This window comes from Alexandromys fortis, unplaced genomic scaffold (genome assembly GCF_014885135.2).
Source record: "Alexandromys fortis isolate MF-2015 unplaced genomic scaffold, M_Fortis_MF-2015_v1.1 scaffold_20, whole genome shotgun sequence".
In the NCBI taxonomy this organism is placed as follows: Eukaryota; Metazoa; Chordata; class Mammalia; order Rodentia; family Cricetidae; genus Alexandromys; species Alexandromys fortis.
The window spans coordinates 3864048-3886514 of NW_026067903.1; the positions used below are offsets into that span (position 1 = coordinate 3864048).

Consider the following 22467-nt stretch of genomic DNA (forward strand, 5'->3'; position numbering starts at 1 on the left):
AGTAACCAGAACGCTGATGAAGCTAAAGGGACTCTCCACACTTCGGGAGAGCATGCAAACATGCCCTGCCACCATGGAAGCTTGCCACGGACCGTCCCTCTTGGAGACCGCTATCCACGGGAGAACAGGGTGAAGGATAGGATAGCCAGGATACGACGCANGAAGCTGGTAGGTGGGTTTCTCAGAAAGTTACACAGACCCAAGATATGGCCCAGCCATGCCTCCCACTCCTAAATCCTTACCCAAAGGCCTCCAAGTCAGCACATCCCAGAGACACCTGCGTATCCCAGAGACATCTGCACACCTGTCCACAATAGCCAAGTTAAAGAACCAGCCTAGGTGTTCAGCCACAGAGATTGGATTAAGAAAATGCAATCTATACACAAGCTCTCTTCCAGCTAGAAAGAATAACCAACTCTTACTGTCTGTAGGAAAATAGACACCGCTAGAGGTGATTGTATTATGCATAGCAAGTGAGTCTCAGTGATTCTGAGATTTTATACATTAATAGATGCATAAAATCACGTGTGCTGCGAAAGAAGCAAAGCTGTCTAGGGATAAACAGGGCCTAATAGGAGTGGGGAGAGTTAGGGGAAGGGAGGGTAGGAAGAGTGTGTGGGTGCGCTCAATGCACAGTATGTACTCCCGTACAAAAGCGTCCTTATGTACAATGTTCAATGAAAAACAATAAGGCAACTGACTAAGAACACAAAGACACAGCGTGCCAATTAAAGCAAAGGTGTATGTGTGTGTGTGTGTCCTAAAATAATTTGCTTCCCATATAGTAATAATTTTTATTTATAAAGCCGATAATTTAATAACGACATAGCAGATCACTGGTCCTGTACTATCGTATCTCAGTTTCAGACATGCTAATGCAACTCTCTGTTTATAAGCATAAATACACGTCACCCAGACCACACCAGTGAGCCTTATCAGCGGGGAGATGCGAGAGTCACCTGTAAGCCCACATACAGACTGCACGCAGTTGTCTGCACGTTCACTGTTCATCCCACCTGCTTAGCTCTTCTTTCCCCCTTTACAGTCTTTCTTTAGGTCCTTGCTTGTCCTGATACCCTGGGCATTCTTCCTCTCACTGAAGGCACCAACCCCATCTCCACACAGCTCCTTGCAGACCCCACCCCGTGTCTCCACACAGCTGCTTGCAGACCCCCACCCCGTGTCTCCACCCCGTGTTTGAATACCTCCACTGCTGAATCCACCGCTTTCTTGGACCCTAACTCAAAAGGCATTATTTCTTCTCCGTCTTCCCCATTAGCTACCAGGACTTACAACTTGCTCGCCTTATTTTTGCTTTTCTCTCAAACTCTAATAAAATGGTTTTAAGCTTAAAGGGAAGGGAAGGAGAGAGACAGACAAACGGACAGACAGAGTGGACTGGTTTTAACTATGGCTGGACGTAGGATGTTTTCTCCCTTTGTAGAGAATTTTAAATCTGGACAACAAGCATGCATTGTTTTAACATTTGAAAAATGCAAATTAACTTCCGAAGGAAATAATAAGCCCCACCTTGATCAGCTCGGCTTCATTCAGTGCCTGACAGCTGAGGGGGGAATTATGAACCACAGAGAAGCTGCATTCTCGGACTCAGGGTGAACTCCACAGTTCGCAGTTCCCTTTGGGGGGGAGCATTGATCTTTCCTGTCAGGCCCAGGGCACTAGCCACAATGGCAGCACCGCACACTCCAAAGGGAATGGTGATTCAGGAAGCTCACCGCCATCAGCAAGTGGCCTTGCTGGGTTTCCCGTGTCACGGGTTTTCCTGCCTAGAATAGATCTTTCCCTGGGCTCCCGTTTACAGTAAATGTAATTACATCTTCATGGCATCCATCTTGGTTTGTCACTTTTACCACCGTGCCTATTTTTAACCGGCACAACGGGAGCATTTGTCCTCCCATTCATTCACTGATGAGTTTTTAGGCCACGGCTTGGCTTTTAAGATGACAGTGCCCTTAATCTTATTGCGGATTCTTGAAATAACAGCCTGTAATTAAGACAATGGAGCACAGACAAATTCGTGCGGGTAACAAGGGCGGCTCAGCACTGAGAGCGGGACTCAGCAGCTGGGCTGGATTGGAAAGCAGGCTCTGTCGGGCTGCCCAGCTGTGACAGGAAGTCAGCCTGGGCTATTTCCTCCTCAGGACACGAGGGGAAGTAGATCTGCTGCTTGTCCAGTGGCATGGGGCTGAAGAGGCAGCTGAGCTCTCCGCCAGTCCAAGCGCAGTAGAGAAGTGGGTTTCCCCCACACCCTTGGACCTTGACTATCTTGAGAGTTTTAAGCCCTAGAAAGCCACAGAGGCCACACAACTTCCACTTGTAGCCCCTGATATGCAAAGCTCTCCAAGAGTCCCCATGTATCCAGCCTTCTAACCACCTCAGCTGGGCTCAAGCATTGGAAGGATGGTTCAGGCAGGGTCCTAGAGCTCCTGCCAGCCTCTTGGGTCTTCCGTACTAAGACTCATACTCTGTAGAGTGTGGACGAACCATATCTACAGGGTCTGGGTCCATGAAATTTGTAGAATCAATGGGCAGCTGTGCCATTTAGAGAGCCAGGTCCATGGGATATTGGGCAGCAGTGGAAGCAAGGTCTCCAGACTTGATGTGCGATTTTACTAGCATTTTCCTGGATTAGAGACCCGGTTCTAAGCAAGGTACAACAATAGCTCGCAGTGTAATTGCAACTCATCTTTCTCTCACAGCCCTGCAGAATCCACACACACACACAATGTCTGGATTTCTTCAGTCCAGTAAATCAAAACTCAACTGAAGCGTGTCACGGAGGAGATGGAAGCAGGTAACTGAGCCAAGCAGGAGAGAGCATTTAAATCGAGGACACAGAGCTCCAGAGTACCAGCCTCAAACCCCTGGACAGTTAATTTGCTCAAATCTTTCTCCCCCAAGCTATTCGTGGCCTCAGGGATCCTTTCAGCACCTCTGTTCTTTGTAGCAGGACCTGATCCGAAGCGCTGGGGCAATCGCCTCTTTTGCATACCTTAACATAAATCTCCAGTGCCTGCCTATTGTCTCCCTAGGAAAGGCCAACCTCATTAAGCGTCTTTGAGACCAGCCTCAGGAAGACTCCTGATTCTGACCTGATTTCTTGCAGGCCCAGGGCAGGCACTAATTTACATCATGCAGCCAGTGCTGCAGCCTTCAGCTTCAAGCCCCCCCTTGGCAGTCATTTGATTTGGGTACACATTTGAGCTCCCCAACCTCCGTGCTCCATATTTCTGTGTGCTTACTCAGCAGGCCTGCTGTCTCCAAAAGAGGACACGGCAGGCAAGAGAGTGGCCATCAAGAACCTCCAGGAGCTCTTAGCTGAATTTCTCTGCTTCCTTAAGTGCCTCCACAGCCATTGGCACGTTCTGAAGGACTTCTGGCTGGTCCTTTCCAAACGACAGGAAGTCTGAACAGGAATGGCCTCTTTACACACCTCCTGTTTGCAGGCAGTCTTTCATTCACTCGCTCACTCTCACTCTCCTCCCCACCCCCCATCATGCTCCTGTCGGTCTAGGGTTAGGTTAGCAGTGGGTCATACAAGAATAAGCAGTCATGGGAGAGCTGCGTCTATTTGGAATAAGATATTGTCTTGGGGTTTTTCTATTGCTGTGACGAAACACCATGACCGAAAAACAAGTTGGGAAGGAAAAGGTTTGTTTGGCTTACACGTCCATGTCATAGTCCTTCACTGAAGGAAATCAGGGTGAGAACTCACACAGGGCAGGGACCTGGAGGCAGGAGCTGATGCAGAGACCATGGAGGGGTGCTGCTTACTGACTTGCTCCTCATGGCTTGCTCAGCCTGCTTTCTTATAGAACCCAGGACCACCAGCCCAGGGATGGCACCACCCACAATGATGATGGTCCCTCCCCCATCAATCATTAATGAAGAAAATGCCCTACACAGGGAACCCTGATTGCTCTTTGGGCTGACGAGGGAGGGGGACTTGACTGGGGGAGGGGGAGGGAAAGGGAGGCGGTGGTGGGGAAGAGACAGAAATCTTTAATAAATAAATAAATTAAAAAAATAATATAAAAAAAAGAAAATGCCCTACAGCCAGATCTTACGGAGGCATTTTCTCAGTTGAGGTTCCCTCCTTTCAAATAACCCTAGCTCGTGTCAATCAGGCAGAAAACTAGACAGCACAGCTTCCATGTCACTGGAAGGACACCCCTGCATGACTCAGAACTCGTTTCAAAGGCATGCTCTCCCAACCCACTGGCACCAGTTAAAACATTGACCCTGGAAGCTCATTCCTCCCAGACTTGTCACCAGCAGGAACAGAGGCAGAATAGAGCCTGGGGGGAGGCTTGGAGGGAAGATAGAAAAAAATGGAAGAAGTCCCGAGGAACGCTCCCCTACATTACAAATGCCCCTTCTGCTTTGTGCTCTGCCCGCCTCTTCTCTCAAGCCGGCTCTAATGCCAAGAGAAATGGAGTATGTGCCTTGGACCCGGATGGTCTTCATCCTGCTCAGTGTGGGCACTGTGTGCCCCTACTGAGAATCCACATCTTAAAATTCTCCAGAGATAAATGAAAGGCCCAACTGGTCCAATAATGCTCCAACCTCCTCACTCCTGTTGATACCATCCCGACATTCAGAGGCTGAGACCCCTCACACTGGTGAATGGCCAGATAAAACCCAAGACTGATGCCATCGTGGTTTTAATGAGAAGTCAGTTGTTGAAATATGAGTTGTTGAAATTTCTAATCATCTGTGTAAGCACCCCAAGGTGCGCTTACCGGGAAGATTCTAGCCTCCGTCCATCATGGTGTCTCTGCTCCAGAGCAGAGCTGTGGAGTCTCCTGGAGCAGAGCAGAGTCTGACCTCACTTCCTCTTCCGCCCAGAATTCTATTCTGTTTACTCCTCCCATCTATGTTCTAAGCTGAGGCCAAGCAGTTGGTTTATTATAACTTAACCAATGAAATCAACAGATTGATATATGACACTCCCACATCAGTCAGTGAGGGATAAGAATAAAATAGCAATTTCATCGCTTGAAGAATGGTTCTGGAAGCGATGAAGTCACATTTGACAGCTTAAAGGCTTCATGTTCTACATGGAAAGGACTCCTCTAGCTCAGACAATAGAAAGGAAAGAAATGATCCAGAGAGATGAGTATTTTTTAACACACTAAGGAAAATATGGAAGAACACAGGAAATAAATACATTATTTACATAAATACAAGGAACACTGTGTGATGGCAGACACATGAGACATAAGGAAGAGGGCACTGAGTGTCCTAAATGACTAGAACCGCCTAGAACTTTCCCCTTCAGTTTTACTGATGTGTACACAAGTCTCCAGCAGGTCCTATGACACCCAACTGAGAATCACAAGGAGCAGACCAAGAAGCTAAGACCACATTGCAAAAATCTCCTGTGCTAACATCTCAAAATAAAATAAAACAGGATGCTGATGCGGTGACAGAAAGACCACAGACACCAACGAAACCCGCACATCTTCACTTTAATTCCCACAACAGGACACGGATTGACTCCTCGGTGGAGATGAGGAGACTGAGGCCCAGGAGGGCCATGCTCCCTCTAATGGCACTACGAGAGGCTCACAAGCTTTGTCACACCAACAGGATGTGATAAAGAAGAGCCTAGAGAGAAACGGAGCCATGGATTTCAGGAAGATTGGTGCCTCTAGCGTTCCCTCAGGTCTCAGCCTGACAACGTTCAATGAGTTCCTCAGTTCCCGAGGTACTCAATCCTCAGGAAAGGATCTGGACCCAACCAGCAGAGATTCAGACCCATATATAAGCCATAAAGCCCAAGTGCTATTTCAGAAGGTCCTAAATTTTCATCAGATCAGCTTGTGGTTCACCGGGTTGTTGTTTGTTTTGTTTTGTTTTGTTTTGTTTTCATTGTGCAACTGAATTGAAAGAAAGAAATAACGACCAGTTTCCTGGGCTGGAATAGAGCTCAGCAGAAGAGTGCTGTCCTGGTGTACACAGGACCCGGAGTTGAGTATCACACTCACTGGAGTGGGAAATGCTAGCTACTTATTAGCCATAAGAGCCAAGCAACTTAGTAAGTGTTTATGTCCAAACATGTTTAGCTATCTGAAAATATCAATAGGTGAAAATTGGAAGGAAACGAATGTGCTTGTTCTGTTTCTTATTGACACCAGGGCAGTGAAGGATGGACACCGCACAAGGCCTCCAGCTTGGAGCTGGATGCTACTGACACCTCACCTCCTGTCCCACCCAGCTCATAGCTCTACCTGCTATTGACACGAAAAATACAGCTCTCACCTTAAAGGGAATGAGAGACAGCTTGTTCTGGAGCCACCTTGAGTGATCATGGTGGGGAACACAGATTTAGGCTACCCCAGATCCCATGCTTCAGTGTGGAATCAGTTTCATGGGGTTCTATAGATTTTACAGAACCAAAAAAAAAAAAAAGGTCATAAATCAAGGTCAGTTTAAAATACATTGGTGGGCACATCAGAGAGGTAGGTACAGCAAGATGGAAGAAGCTTTTCTATAGCCTGAGACGCTATTTGATGGCGTTCTTAGCTTTGGGGTTGGTGGAAGTTAATAGTCTGCTAAGCAATTAGATTCCAAGAATTTGTGTCTATTAGTCACAGGACATTAGTTCAGACACAGAAGTGGGCAAGGAATGGCTATTCCGGGGACTAAAGCTAGCCCAGGATAATGGAATTAGCCACTGGGACCTGCAATATTCCAGCCTCTCCACCTCACTGGGACTTCAATCAGCCATTCTTTGCGAGCATAGCTTCTTTTTAGGAAATCTGGTTTATGTTGCTTATCAGAGCAACTGACAAGCCTGCTTTGGAAAGATGTGACAGAGTCCAAAGTGGCACAAACTCGTGTTGAAACTGTCAGCTCACCTAGAGCTGTACTGAAAATATGTAACATTGTTGCCCTTAAAACCTAGGGTATCACCAGGCCATGGTGGCACGCCTTTAATTCCAGCACTCTGGGAGGCAGAAGCAGAGGTCTCTGAGTTCAAGCCCAGCCTGGACTACAAGAGCTAGCTCCAAGAGAGCCTCCAAAGCTACAGAGAAACACTCTCTAGAAAAACAAACAAACAAACAAAAACCTACAGTATCTCTAGCTCCAGAAAACTTACCGTAGAAGGTTGGGGAAGTTTGGGAACCAAACCATTCATTTCTCACACTGGGTTCCCAAGAGAACTGGGAAATCAAATCGGAGTCAGTAAAGGAGAGGGCCTGGAGGTGGCCCACCTACTGCCCCGATGAGGTGCTCTCAATAGAACATTCCCTCTAGGTGCTGGCTCTGGGTGAGAATAACTTATCCTGCAGATGTCTCAAACTCCACCAGAAACAAAGTTGCGCTGAGCCAACCCATCCATTTGTTACTCAACTTTTTCCTGCACATGCGTTCATATAGTAGATACTGTGTAATTACTTTATCCCTCGTATCTGCTGCGTGGCTCAAATCATTCCAGCTTTAGCCATCAAGAGATCTGATAATTGACGCATTCCCATTGGTATGCGACAGATCTTCATAACTGTCTGAAGCCACCTCAGAAAGTTACTTAGCTAAAGTTTTACTCTTTCTTTAGGACATTGTACTCACTTTAACAAGTAGTCAAGGGACTGTAACAACGTGAGCTGGCATCCTCAGCACGCTAAAGTTTAATAAACTTAATAAACAGACACAGAGGGTTAAAGTCTAAAAGCTGGAGTGGCCAAGTTAAAATAAAATAAGCTGATTCATTTTACCACCCCGGACTCAATCTACACCATTCACTCACAGCACATTCGCTCTCATTTTTAGCATCTGTGAAGTCGTGGTACACCTGAAAGGGTTCATTGGCCCTAGCAATTGGGATTAAGTAGTCAGTGTGAGCCACCTGCTGGTGAGATCTGGAAAGCACCAGTATCTTAATAGGCAAGAGAGGTTCAGAAGTTGGTATCAGGGACTGGGGGCTGTGATAGGCCTGACCATGTTTTTGTTTGGAGGAACTTGTACTTTATTTAATACTTTGGGTTATGAAATCAGGGGAATGCTTTTATTGCTGCTTAATAGACCTTATATTAATAGTAGGAGCATGGAAGACAGAGGTGCTAAGGGTTATTTGAACTGCTAGGTGCTCACTCAAGAAGTTTCAGAGGTGAAGAATGTTAGCATGTAGCCTAGAGACTGATCTTGTCATATTTTGGTGAACAAAGCGGCTGCTTTTTGCCCTTGTCTGAAGAGTCTGCCTGAGGTTTAAAGAGAAGTTTTGGATTAATTCAGTTGTCAGAAGAAATCTCAAGACAGCCTAGTATAGACTCTGTTGTGTGGTTGTTAGTGTTAACTCTAATGAAAAGGTACTAGCTGAGCCGGGTAAATTACAAAATGTAAATTTTGAGGAGACAGAGAAGCAGGAAGTAGAATGGAGCTAAATCCTGTGTTCAAGGAGATAAACGGATTTAAACAAGGAAATAAAGGGCGTGGTGACCTCGGAGCAAGATCCCGAGGGGCTACGTTTCCAACCTGTAGAAAGAAACGAAGAAAAGCTTAGAGAGGGGTGTAGTGGGGCACACCTTTAATACCTGCACTGGGAAGACAGATCTCGGCGTCTGAGGCAGCCTGGCCTAGAGATCCAGTTTCAGGACAGTCAAGCTCAGGAAGTGAAGGACAGAGAACTGGTGAGGACATAACAGAATGGAGGGGCCATGCTTCAGTCCCAGGAAGCAGCAGAATTTGGCAGCTTAGGCCATGTGGTTCTGGCTTGAGAGTTAAGGATAGAAAGAAAATGGGCTATGGAATTTGCCTCCATGCCTAAAGCCGGTGAGGCCAGGTATCATGGGTGTCCCTGAATGGGGGCCTAGTTGAGAGGCCATCGAATAAAGCCATGAAGTTGAAGCCTGGGTTGCCTTGGAAAACCCAAGATGTTAGAAATGCCAGAGTTGCGGATACCTGCCGAGGAGAGCTGCTAACAGGGAGTGGAAGCAGAAGAGGAAGAAGGGTGTTGCAGTCAACAAAACTGAATGGAGTTGGAAATTTGAGGAGCATTTTAACATCTGACATGGAGATGCAGTTTGGAGTTTGTCCAGCCTATTTTCAGTCTTGCTTTGGCCCATGTATTTCCTCCCTATGCTCCCTTTCAAGCTTTTGGAATGGTAATGTGCATCCCATGTCATTGTATGTCAGAAGTATGTGATGTTTTTTGAGTTTGATTTTTACAGGTGATTACAGTTAAGAGACTGCATGAATCTCAGGAGAGACTTTGAACTTTGGACTTTAAAACGCTGTTGAAATCGTGATAGACTATGAGACTTTTGAAGCGGGACTAAATGAATTGTACATTATATTGTTACAAGCTTATTGGGACCAGGGAGTAGAATGTGGTGGTTTGAATGCAATTGGCCCCATAATCTCACAGGGAGTGGCACTAATAGGTGTGGCCTTGTTGGAGTGGGTGTGGCCTTATTGGTGGAAGTGTGCCATTGTGGGGGAGGGCTTTGAGGTTTCCTATGCTCAGGATACCAGTGTCCCAGTTGACTTCCTGTTGCCTGCAAGATTGGCATTGATTTCGACCTTTGGCCTTCTCAGCACCACCACCCCCACAGCACTTTGAAAACTGTCCATAAAGACTACATTAAGCTACCTGGGGATTCTTCCTGGGGTTGGCTCCCTTCCTTCCCACTCTGTATGCAGTCATTTATCAGTATGGTTCACGGTTATGACGTCAGATTTACTCCATGGCTCCAGAGACCTATCCAGCAATATATGCCCATCACTGTAGTCTGGGTATTTTTTTCCCTTTGTCCAGAGGTTTGGTACCTTCTGAAATGACAAGACCCTCCAGACTCACCTCCATCTCCTGCTGTGCCATTAGATGACCGCTGTGTTTAGAAAGCAAGTTTCTGGGCTAAGGAGATGGCTCGGTGGTCAAGAGGGCTTTCTGTTCTTGCAGAGGACATGGGTTCGGTCCTCAGCATCCACATGGCAGCCCATAACTGTACCTCCAGTTCCAGAGGATCCAATGGCCTCTGTGGGCTCGCCCCTGCACCCATAAGTTGCAGGCAAGCGCACCTAAGTAAAAAGGATAAATTAAAAAAAAAATTTAAACGTTTACAAAAAGTATCACACCCTTGTCGCATCTAAATGTGATAAAGGCAGCAGAGGGGGGTGACAAATGCCTTGGGCATAAACCCCAGAATTAGCTAAACCACAGACATTGCCAGCTCAGGCTCTTGTCACAATCCCAGTTTAGGATGATGGGGCTGCTGGAGCAAGAGCAGACAGATGCTGAACAGCTGCTGTGTGCCAGACCGAGTTCCCTGACCAAGACCACAGAGCTGTTGCCATCACTGCGTCTGTCAGTCAACAGGTCGCTATCTGGCATGGAGGCAGTGGTCACAGCAGAGCAAAGAGGAAGAGCGACTTAGTGTCGGTCCTGCTTGGGCTCCTCAGAAGGGCCAAGCCTGCAGCCCCCACCACTGCACACTGCCTGCATCTAGGTACAGCCCTCTTTTTCTCGTGTAATAACTCAGGCTCTAAGGCAGTGGTTCTCAATCTGCCTAATGCTGTGACCTTTCCTCCTGTTGGGATGACCCCAACCATAAAATCATTTCACTGCTACTTCATAACTGGAATTTTGCTCTGTAATGAATCATAATGTAAACATCTGATAGGCAGAATATCTGCTATGCGACCCCCAAAGAAGTCCTGACCCACAGGATGAGAACCGCTGCTCTAACCGCAGTCTAACTTCCCAGCTCTCGGCCACTACAGATTCAAAGGCAGCAGCGCTCCTACAAGCCACGCTGGGTCTTTACAGTGACAAACTCCTTAGAATGTCCCAACCTTGTCATTCAAACCTCACGAGCACCTCTGAAGCCAACACCCCCAAAGGTGTGCTTCAATTCAGCAGTGTGGGTCTCACGTAATAGAGAACCAGGCAATCTCACACTCAAAGCAGGGCTCTGTGAGCTGTCAGCCCTTTAATTACAACAAAAAATACAACGCGTGCTATAATCTGAACCATGCCCTTGTTCTTAGACTCTTACATTAAGACTAAATCAGCTATACATACTACATCCTCCAGCAAAAATATTAGATAGTTTTCCTTCATCAATGTCAACTTGACAGGATTCGGGCTCACAAGAAAACATCCTTAAACTTTTTACAGGTCAACTAAGAGATGAAGCTTACAAATATGTACGCTTAAACCATCTTCCCAGAAACCAAATCTAATAGGATCTCAGCCAAAAACAGCCGGTATCTTTGGAGGTGTTGTTTTTGTTTTTGAGACCGGGTCTTGGTGGTGTAGCCCTGGCTAGCTTGGAACTTTGTAAACCAGGCTGGCCTTGAACTCACAGAGAGCTCCCAGTGCAGGGATTAAAGGTGTGCACCACCACCACAAAGAACAGCTGACATCTTAGCAGCTGAGAAACACGTTAGTTTAACTAAAAGACAGACTTAACTGAAAACAAAGGAGGCAGCAAGTTGAAATCTGTCGCTAATTTGATAAAACAGTGTTTGTCTCAAAAGCATTATCAGCCATTTCCTCACACAGGACACACATTAAGAACTTTCACCCACGTGGAGACTACTCATATATGTATTTTAGCTGGTAATTCTTTTGCTAGCTTTTCAAAATGAAAATAAAGAGCCTAACTATAAAAACTCTTGTCTTTTGCAGTTATTTTATTTATTTTATTCACATTATTTTTTTTAAAAATTCCATATTCCTTCCTACACAGCTGCATGTCAAAAAAAAACACTGAACCGTTTGCTGAAATACATGTAGGAGAACAGATATCTGGCATAAAGCTTATTTAAATTTTTCTTAACAAAACATTACTAATTCAGAGTTTCAAGGAATTTAATAAAATTTTCAGTGATGATTATTTCTGAAATGTACAAAATTTAAATATTATAAAAAGGGTAAACTAAAATATGAAAACTTTTTGCTTTTTCCTCCTCAGTAAAAATTCATACAATATGTCATATCGAGAAAGTTCAAAAGGTCACAGTGGCCATCTCAGTCGCCCTCAGAATCGCTGTCCCTTCTCATGGGGACAGGGCCTCGCACTGAGGACAGCAACATGTCTTTGATGGGCTTCTTGGGGTTCTCCTCCAGGTCTGTCTTGATTGCTCCCGACTCAGACAATTTCCACTCCAGCTCTGTACAACAAAGAAAAAGCAAATCACACATGGCACCAGGTCTCCTCCAGGGGGTCCTCGCCCACAGCCCAGCAAGACAATTTAAATTTTTCCTGACAGGTTAAAAAAAAAAAGATCAAAATTTGGTGACCATTTTAGTGCCACAGTTTTGAAAAGAAACTCTTAGAAAGGAAAACTCAGTAACTGTTTCAGAGATGACCAAATGAAATACTTTATAAACTGGAACCTGTCTGAAAATTACAGTAAGACACAAAGAACAACATGGCAGCCATTGCTACGGCATCTCAGCTGAGACATTTCCATGAAGCATTTAGAGTAAACACCTCTACAGCGTGGCAGAACCTAATAGTGAAATCTAATTTTAACTAACAAAAGGAAATTTTTAGCTTCATGTCTGATATCCTCTCCATTCAACTCAAAGCATTTGTGTTAATAAATAAATAAATACATAATACAAAGACGAGGTGCCCAAGAACAAGATCTTGTATTTTAAATTCCACTCTTACAATCAGTGAAATGACCGCCACACAGTGGGAGACCTTGGGAGCAAAATTAACTGCCATCAAAGATCCCAGGTAGCTCGCCTTTCTTAATCAAATACTCCACTACAACCGAGGGCCAGTTTTTAGTTCCTAAAAATACGTTGAAGTCCTCCATGAAACAGGGTTTGAGTGATAGTTGCCAGGGGCTGGAGATAAAACGAGATGGTCAAATGGTAAAAAAAAAACAACTTCCAACATAAAGTGGAAACACTTTGGGAGCCTAAGGTATGGTGACCACAGTTAACAATGAACTACATACCTGAAAGATGCTTAGAAAGTATCTAAGCACCAATGAGCTCAACTGACTGCAGTCTTGATGCTGTCTTCCTAATCTGAACATGTTGTACACCTTAATAACCTTAATACTTAGCTTTTTTCTTTTTTTTTTTTAAAAATGAGCCACACCTCAGCAATGCCAGGGGCAGAGTGCGCCACCAAGATGGTCATATATACCTGAGTATTTTTAGCTCCAGGTATTATGGTTGAATGTTGTGAACAGGCTCTTTAGAAGACAAAAGTAAGGTTTCTGACACGACTCGAGAATGTATTTCTTTATATGTATACACACACATATGTGCATTTAACTGCTGTTCACTTACAGGCATTGAATATGCAGACGTACTAACTCAAGAATGTACTTCTTTATATGTACACACACACACACACACACACACACACACGTGCACTAACAGTGCTATTCACTTACAGGCACTGTATATGAAGATGTACCAACCCTCAAGTAAGAACTTTTCTGGAAATAGAAACAGGAGCAGCAACTACACTGCTAGTTAGACCTGGTGTGCCTCACCAAAACTGCTAGTTACACGTTATATGTCTCAAGAAAACTGCTAGTCACACATGGTTGTCTCACAAGAACTGCTAGTTACACATGGTTGGCTCACCAAAACTGCTAGTTACACATGGTTGGCTCACCAAAACTGCTAGGTACACATGGCTGTCTCACCAGAACTGCTAGTTACAGAGCTGATGCTGGCTTCAGTTGTCCCCTACAGTGGAGTCTGGAGCTGGGGCATTTAAGAGGACTAATGTCTTTCTCACAAGATTACACTGGTTCTCAAGAAAGTGGAGAGGTGGCTCAGTGGTTAAGAACACTGCACTGCACTGGCTGCTCTTCCAAAGGACCCAGGTTCAACTCCCAGCACCCAGATGGCAGCTCACAACTGTCTGTAACTCCAAGATCTGATACCCTCACACAGACACACATGCAGGCAATATACCAATATACAAAACACCAATGCATATAAAATAAGTAAATACTTAAAAAAAAAAAAAAGCTGGGCAGTGGTGGTGCACACCTTTAATCTCAGCACTCAGGAGGCAGAGGCAGGTGGATGTCTGTGAAATCGAGGCCAGCCTGGTCTAGAAAGCAAGTTCCAGGACAGCTAGAACTGTTTCACAGAGAAATCCTGTCTCAAAAAAACCAAAACAAATAAACAAACAAACACAAAACCTACTGGGAGTCAACTAAGACTACACATATTAGCAAGTATTATTAACATCAAACTAAATTAAAAACAAAAACTGTGATCTTAAGCTACATCTAAAAGCAAAACCTTCAACCAGATGAGTGAAATATATTTGATGCTACTATGAAGAAAAGGAAAGTGTTCAGTGTGCCTCCTCTCACCGAGAACAACAGAGCCCAGCTCTCTTCCTCATGACTCGGCTCAGCCATACAGAGGCAGAGGTAAACAGCACAAACCATGACAACTATCTAAGAAACTGGCACTCCCCGTGAGAAGTGTCCCTGCCACCTCTCACCACACCCTCACGCCATTGAGAGGAGAGCCCCTCACCATCTATCGTCAGGTTCATGCCTCCGAACACCAGAGGACCAATGAACTGTGCCTTGATGTCGCCGCCCAGATAGACGAAGAGCGTGGGCAGATTCCTGTCGGGGTAATTGGGTATGCAGGTCGTCGAAATGGCTTTGACGAACTTTACGTCGGGAAACTTCCTGGCGAGTCCGCTCAAGTGCTGGTTTATCAGGGAACAGAGGGGAATCCTGGACACAGGAAGAGAAAGGAGAACAGCTGTGACCTCTGAGTAGACAGGGCAGTGCCCACCGGGCCTGCTACTGACACAGAAACCTCAGAAGGGCTTCCCGGGATGCTTGCTGCAGCAGAATGAATTCACAGTTCTCAAATAATCCACTCTAGTGTGTTCAGAGAAAGTGAGTAACTCCAAATTCAATTTAATTTAATAAGTCTGAGAAAACAGCTTTGATAGTTTTGAAAGCGGCCATCTCTTCCTGTAAGAGTCGTTTAGAAAACACTGATGAGAACACACAATGCGATGTGTATGAAACAGGTCAGAAAGGATGTCCTGCCTCTAAGTGATTTCTAAACAAATGTGCAGGTGAAGGAAGGGCCTGTGAGGTACCAGAGGCCGCATCTCTCCGCAGTTATCTCAAGGTCACCCTGGCCGTCTGTAGGTCACTGTTCTCAGAATCTCTCAAATGCCAATTCCTCTACATGGAGGGATAACTTGATTTGGGTTTTGTGCTTTTTGTTTTTTTAAGCGTTGGGTCTTGCCATGTTATCCATGCTGCCCTTGAACCCGCTACGTAGCCCAGGCTAGTCTTGGACTCTGTCAGTCTTCTGGCCTCAGCCTCTCATGCTGGGAATACCAGCGTGTACTACCCCAACTGGCAGAATTCTTTTTTTTAATAAAAGAAATTTAATAAAAGAAAGTCCTTGCTCTATGCTTTTAATAGACACACATTACTTACAAATATTAATTTAAAAGGCTTAAGATGAAAGCTGAGCGTATCTTGCTTCCTTCCGGTGTACTCAAACGTCATCTCAGTGAGGTCCCCTCTGGTCCAGTTGACAACTCTCTATCCCATGGTCCATCTTTCCTCACCCTTCCAGTCTTGTTCCCTTTAATTCTGCTGCTACTGAAACACAGACTTCTGTCCGGCTGTGTTCCACTAACTCTCCATTTCCCAGAACACCCAACACACAAAAACCACTCAGTAAACACAGGCTGGATTCACCTTACATCTTCCTCTAAAAAACATTCTATATGAAGAGGGCAAAAGGATCTCGGCTCTGCTGGTCAACACCTCTCAGTCAGGAAGGGTTGGGCCAATCAACCACAAAAACAGAGAACACAAGTTCAGGTAAAAAAACAAAAAACAAAAAAACAAACAAACAAAACATAAGAACAAAACCTTTCAATAGGCTAAGCCCCATACAGGCTGAAGAGAACGTCAACCAACACTTTACAAACAAGTGGAGATCAGCTCACCCTTGCTTGTACAGGTGCAAGATCACCCACAAGCCATCGCCGGCTCTGGTAACTTCTTGAACATAATCCTTCCCTGAGATCTCTAAAACTTCTCCAAATTTGTTCTTCAGCTGAGTTGCTTTCCACTCGGCCAGCCTTTGCTGCCTGCACAACAGGAAGAATGCACTTAAATACACAGATGAACACGTGTGCGCGCACACACACACACACACACACACACACACACACACACACACACGCACATCTTTCGGAAGAAAATCCCTGTGAGGCTGGTTGCCTTGCCTCACAGTAAAAGTCTAAGTAAGACCAGTCTGTTGAAATGTGTAATATTGTTAAAGTCTGTCCTGATGTTCAAAGGACACACGTTTTGGTGTCACGCAGACGGCCATGCAGCCCCTGCGGATGGCACTAACCGGTACAGCTCGATAGCTCGTTCGTCCTCCTCATTGAATTCATCCTCGTTCTCCTCCAGCTCCTCCAAAGTCATATCTTCATACGTTTTCACTGGATTTAGTTCCATTGACAGGAGCATAAAAAAGAAAAGATGAACAAACAGACATCTCATGTGTGCACACAACTCCTGAAGGTCCAGCCCACTGAGACAAGAACTAAGGTACTCTAGAAAGACAGAACTGCCTCCGCCTTTCTTAATGTCATGTTATTCTACAAAGATACAAATGACAAGTTTCCCAGATTCAGGACAAGAGTCCTGTTTGCCTGAAGCTGCCTGCTCTGGTCTGCAGTGACACATCATGGGCCGGATGTCCTAACACCATGTCGCCTAGACTGTGTATTACACTGGCAAACCGTCCTGTGCTGTGTGTGCTCACTGGGAGGCTGGCTCTAGACGTGGGGTTGTCTCCCACCCCATCTCAGACCCGAGCACCACTGCCTGGCTCTGGAAGCCTCTACACCTCCGACTGCTCAAACCCGGCAGGCTTCCTTGCCTGTTCTCTCACTCACACAGTACAGTGATCCATCAGCAATTCTGCTGGCCCTCCTTCAAAACAGACAGCTTTGACCACTTGTCCTCGCCTCCACCACCGCAGCAGCCAGTCCACGCTACTGGCATCTCCTGCCTGAGTTACTGCATTACTTTCAGACTGATCTTCCTGTTGCCGTACCAGCCAGCCGTGCTATGCTCAGTAAGATGGTACTGCTAAATATAGGGCATGCCATTCTGTTTCAACCTCCAATAACACCTGCTTGGCAAAAAAATCTGGGCTCTTTACCAGGAGAGTCAGGTTCCAAGTGGGCAGGCTCTGGGAGGCTCTGTGAACTCTCCACTGCTTTCCCTGCCGAAGACCCCCTCAAGGATTTTCTAGGGTCCTGGCCAGCTTTCCACTTGCTGAAGCAGCTTCCCTCGCCTTGCCTCCTTCAGGTCTACCCAAACATCATCTCAGTGAAGTCCCCTCTGGCCCAGTTAAGAAGACTCTCCATCCCACAATCCAAACTTCCTCACCCCTCCTAGCCTCACTCCTTCCACTTCAGCTGCTAACGAAATACACAAAAGTCATTATTCAGTAAACATAGTCTGGATTCACCTTACAGCATCTTCCTCTAAACAGGCGTTCATGTACGAAGAGGGGGAAAAGTACCACCAGCTCTGCTGGTCAACATCTCTCAGTCGGGAAGTATCCACCACCCTTCCCATGCCAGGCACCTGTCTGCCATTAGGATGCCTTGGCCTCGCGGGAATTCTCATTCAGAAGGTATCAGGCTCCTTTGGACCAACGCTGGGAGAATTGGATGCAGGTGGTAAGAACTTAGAGAAAATCCCTCTCTCTGATGCCATGTACTATGTCAAACATCTTAAGCTTCCTCAAACTAAGTAAACTATTCTAAGTCAATAATCTTAACCACTCCACACAGATTAATAAGGCACAGCCTCGAGAGAGGACAGACACTACAAACTTGAACAAACTTCTACGGCACTGTCCAAAGTAGGTCAGAACAGCAAGCCGTGTGCCCATGTGACAGATAAGGGCTGTGGGCTGCGGGGCCGCTGGCTCTCCGCTCTGCAGTTGCCCATCTGGCTACCACCGGCAATGCTGATGCCAGGGCTCCGGCTCTGGCTCTTGCCCAGAAGGTCTTTAATTATAGCAGTTGGTAGCTTGTTTCCAGAGCCAGACAGACACAGAACAAAGGAAGAAGCTCACCCACTGACTGCTGGAGGAGTGCCTGCTCCTCTTTTTCTGCTGCCTCCTTCTCCAGTTCCGCCAGGCTCTCCTTCGGGGGCAGGATGCCCTTTTTGCGTAGGATGTCATTCCACTCGGTGTCTGCATTGGGGTCCTGGAACAGTAAAGACAAGGGCACGGTGAGGGCAAAGTCCAGGAGAGAAGTCACAACGTGGGGTGACAAACGGGAAAGGTGGCGAACCGGGAGGAACTCAAGCTAAATTACTCTGAGGCCTACTTCTGAGAGCATCGAAAGATCTCCTACCCCGCTGTAGTCTCCAGGAGGAGCCAGCTTTAGCGCAAAACTCAGGAAATGATGGGCAGATTGGCATCAACACTGAAACCAAGGCTTTGACCTACCTTCTGTTTAGTATTTTCATTCATAACTTAAACAAATTGTATTTAGAACTATGATAAATTTCTATGAAATTATCTAAAGTGAATCTGACCATAAAGCCACATGGTCATTTGACAGATTTGGACTGTGGGGTTGTAGGGTAGCCTCTGAAGTCTCCTAGTCCTGAGGCCTAGGAAGCTGAGGACTCGAGATGCCCCCTGAAGTTTCTGAGACCTCACAGTGACGTGATTCCTGCAATAAAGTTTAAGTGGCTACTTGCTTTGTTTTTGGTTTGTTTGTTTGTTTTTGTTTTTGTTTCAACTTGAAACAAACTAGTCACATAAGAAGAGGGAATCTCAAGTCTCATCAGTCTAGCCTGTAGACAAGCCTGGGGGGCAGGGACATGTTCTTGATTGACGACAGATGTGAAAGGGCCCGGTCCACTGTGGGCGGTGCCACCCCCAGGCCAGAGGTCCTGAAATATATAAGAAAGCAAACTGAGCAACCTAAAGGGAATAATGCCAGTAAGCAACATTCCTCCAAAGGTCCCTGCTCCTCAAGCCTGCCTCGAGGTTCCTGTCTGAGTTCCTGCCCTGACTTCTTTCAATGCTGAACTGTGACACGGGAGAAACAGAAAAACAACAACAACAACAAGAAACCCTTTCTCCCTAAGTTGCCTTGGGTCACGTACAGCAGGTAAATTACTGATTTGGGCAGTAACTAAGAAGGATGTGCTAGTGGCCAGGAGCCACTACAGTCAAGGTGACGAGGTAGGCTGTGAACACACACACACACACACACACACACACACACACACACACACGCTAGCTAGATAATGTTATTAAGCCGTGTCAAGGGCAATGACAAACAGGGTGTTGGCCTAGAGCAGTGATTCTCAACCTGTGGGCTGCCACATATATGCAGATATTCTGCGTATCAGATATTTACATTATGGTTTTTAACAGGAGCAAAATTACAATTACGAGGCAGCAACAAAATGTTATGATTGGGAGTCACCACAACACAAGCAACTGTATTAAAGGGTCACAGCATTAAGAAGGTTGAGAATCACTGGCCTAGAATTAAAGGGTCCACATTTCACAGAGCAGACAGAGATGCTTTCTGGAGAGGAAGGACATTTAATTATTGCATGAGGGTGCAGAGGACTCAGCCAGAGTGAAAGAGAAAAAATAGCAAGCTTTGACTGAAGTGTGATTAACAAGCTTACTTGGGAAATATTAGGTTATATAGAAATAAGAAAGCAAATAAGAAACTCTGAATTGAGGTGGCAGAGCTAAAACTCAACTACTGGCTGTGCTGGCTAGGTTTATGTCAACTTGACTTGAGCTACAGTCGTCTGAGAGGAGGGGCCCTCAAGTCATAAGATGCCTCCAGAAGGCTGGGGCTGTAAGAAGAGAAGCCTGTCTACGGCATTTTCTTAACTAATGATTGACGGGGGAGGGCCCAGCTCACTGTGAGTGGCACCATCCCTGGGCTGGTGGTCGTGGGTTCTATAAGAAAGAAGACTGAGCAAGCCATGGGGAGCAAGCCAGTAAGCAGCACCCCTCCATGGCCTCTGCAAACCTCTGCCATACCTAACTACACTTGGGAGGCAAGAGTTGGCTCAGCTGCAGGTAAGTACCTAGCATTTAGAGTTAAACATAAGCCATCGTGAGTGGCGGGGACAGCCTGTTCTCCAGATTTATCCTTTAGACCCCTAAAGTTTAGAGATCTCTCAGGAGCCGGTGGCAGGCAGATCTCTGTGAGTTCGAGGCCAGCCTGGTCTACAAGAGCTAGTTCCTTCCAATACAGGTTCCAAAGCTACAGAAGATAACCGGTCTCAAGAAAAAAACTAAAAAAGAAGTAGATCTGTTTCTACCTCAAACAAAAGTCTAAGGATCTAACTAGGTCCCTACTCACTTAGGGAGATAACTATGAATCTCACCCAGGAGTGGTTGGCCTACAGAATGTTTTGGACTAGGCTGTGAGCATTACTTGTCCTGTTCTGGCAATAGAATATTTAACTAAGAATGTAGCTCGTACTCCTTCAACTGGTCTGTTCATTTCCTGTATCACGTCAATGCAGTTTTTACCTTACTCCTACCTTTTGGGACAGGGTATTTAAGCAAATGGAAATTAAACACGGGCGACTTTCGTAGTCACTGTAAGTCCCTCCCGATACTACCCTATGTTTCTGTCTCTTACTTCTCCTACATCTCTGTTCCTTCTGCCTAATAATTCTATTATGGTCCGACCCTGGAACGTACGGACTATGAACCAGCCGCGGCAGAAGTCACCACAAAAAGGTGGATTACGACAAGAAAGGGCACAAGAAAGATGATGTTTCCTTTAAGAAAGATGGTCAGAGAAGGTGAAGAATGCCATTTTAAAGCAGGAACCTGAGGAAGAATCGACAATGCAGAAGAGTCCAGAGCACTTCCTGGACTTTCCCCTCACCTCCAGGGGTACCACACCTGGTTTGTGGCCACCTCTTCCAATCTCCAATGGGGGAGCCCACAACTATTTGCCCCACCTACCCTCCATCAAGGCTCTGCAGTTAACCACAGCGACATAGACGGGCCAGGGCCTTGGACAGTGACGATTATGGCTGTCACAGATTTTTGCTCTTAGAGGCTATTTCTGAGGCGTTTTCTAGCACTTTCTTTGGACTTTTGACAAATACTATCAGCAAATTCCAGGCCAAAACAGAAAAAACAAACAAACAACCCTCAGAGGTTCTGATTTTCTTCATTAACACTAGAAGTTAACACTAGAAGTTGGTCCCGGGGTTCAGCTCTGGAAATCACCCCCCAACAAAAATACTGACGTTAGATAGTCAGCTCTAGATGGCAGAAGAATCGAGGCCTTCATCAGACCTGGAGGAGGACGACCCCAAGGTCAGGGGCCCCCAAAGGACAGAGATTTGCTGGGCCAGACACACCGGAGCAGGAGCACCCAGCCTGACTCTGGCGAGACTACACCCACCCTCTCGCAGTGCGCCTGCGCAGGCTTCCCTCGCGGCCTCGCCGCCGCCTGCCGAACTGGGTAATTCTGTAGACCTGCTTCCAGGTCTGGCGCGAGCCCCCCGAACCAAACGACACTAGCCTTGGGGTTCCGACCACGCCACGCTCACCTGCATTTTGCCTCCACTCACTCAGATCAAAGCTCAGCGTGACAGGCCCTCGAGTCCCCTCCGCGCAGGCGCGGCACCGCCTCCCCTCCGTCCTTCGCCCCGCCCCCAGAGGCGAAATGGATGAAGCCAAGGAGGAAGTGAGGGCTTGGAGTCTGCGTCAGGACTTCTGGCGAGCGGTGCGACTGGGTGAAAGACTGGACGTGCCCCCGACGGGTGGGACTACGGGGTTGACGTCATCCAGGGCTGGTCCCAAGTGCTACCTTGTTTGGGAAAGCGGCTGGTGAATGGGGCTGGCCTAAGGAGGTTCCCATAGGTCCTGCAACTGCCCGGCAGCCAACCCGAGCATGTATAGACGTCTCTTCTCTAAGGACTAGTCAGAAACAATTGCCTTTCTGGGATCCGATGCTAGGATTAAAAATAACACCGGGGGCTGGAGAGATGGCTCAGAGGTTAAGAGCACTGGCTGCTCTTCCAGAGGTCCTGGGTTCAATTCCCAGCACCCACATGGTGGCTCACAACCATCTGTGATGAGAACTGGTGCCCTCTTCTGGCCTGCAGATATACACGCAGACAGAATATTGTATACATAATAAATAAGTAAATCTTTAAAAAAAAAATAACACCGGGTCACCTGGAAGTCACTTACCGTCTTTTCTGTGGTGGATGAGGTGAATTGCTCATAAGGTTATTTACTGAGAGCATATCGTAACCTATATCTGCATTTATCGCGGTAATCCGTGGGTTCCATGCCCCATTCACTCCTCAGAAAAAGAAAAGACGCCGGTCATCTTATCTGGGTTGAACGCCAGAGCTGTGTATCAATGAACGAAAACGCAGGCGACAGGCTCCAGGGCTTGTTGTCCA

General features: G+C 46.4%; 1 protein-coding gene across 1 annotated transcript; it reads right to left on the minus strand.

Annotated features, from left to right (window-relative positions):
- Positions 1–11821: 11821 nt before the first annotated feature.
- Positions 11822–21738, minus strand: Pdcl3 (phosducin like 3). The gene is made up of 6 exons (XM_050134767.1): positions 21604–21738; positions 18116–18248; positions 16370–16460; positions 15957–16100; positions 14501–14709; positions 11822–12141 (listed from the first exon to the last, which is right to left on the minus strand). The coding sequence occupies exons 1-6, from the start codon at positions 21607–21609 to the stop codon at positions 11999–12001; spliced, it is 726 nt and encodes a 241-aa protein (XP_049990724.1). The 5' UTR covers positions 21610–21738; the 3' UTR covers positions 11822–11998.
- Positions 21739–22467: the final 729 nt, after the last annotated feature.

Coding starts and splice junctions, on each gene's coding strand:
- Pdcl3 (XM_050134767.1), bottom strand. Junction 16,101..16,369: donor CGAGCTATCGAGCTGTACCG/GTTAGTGCCATC, acceptor CCTGTTGTGCAG/GCAGCAAAGGCTGGCCGAGT. Junction 12,142..14,500: donor CATGAACCTGACGATAGATG/GTGAGGGGCTCT, acceptor TTTGTTGTACAG/AGCTGGAGTGGAAATTGTCT.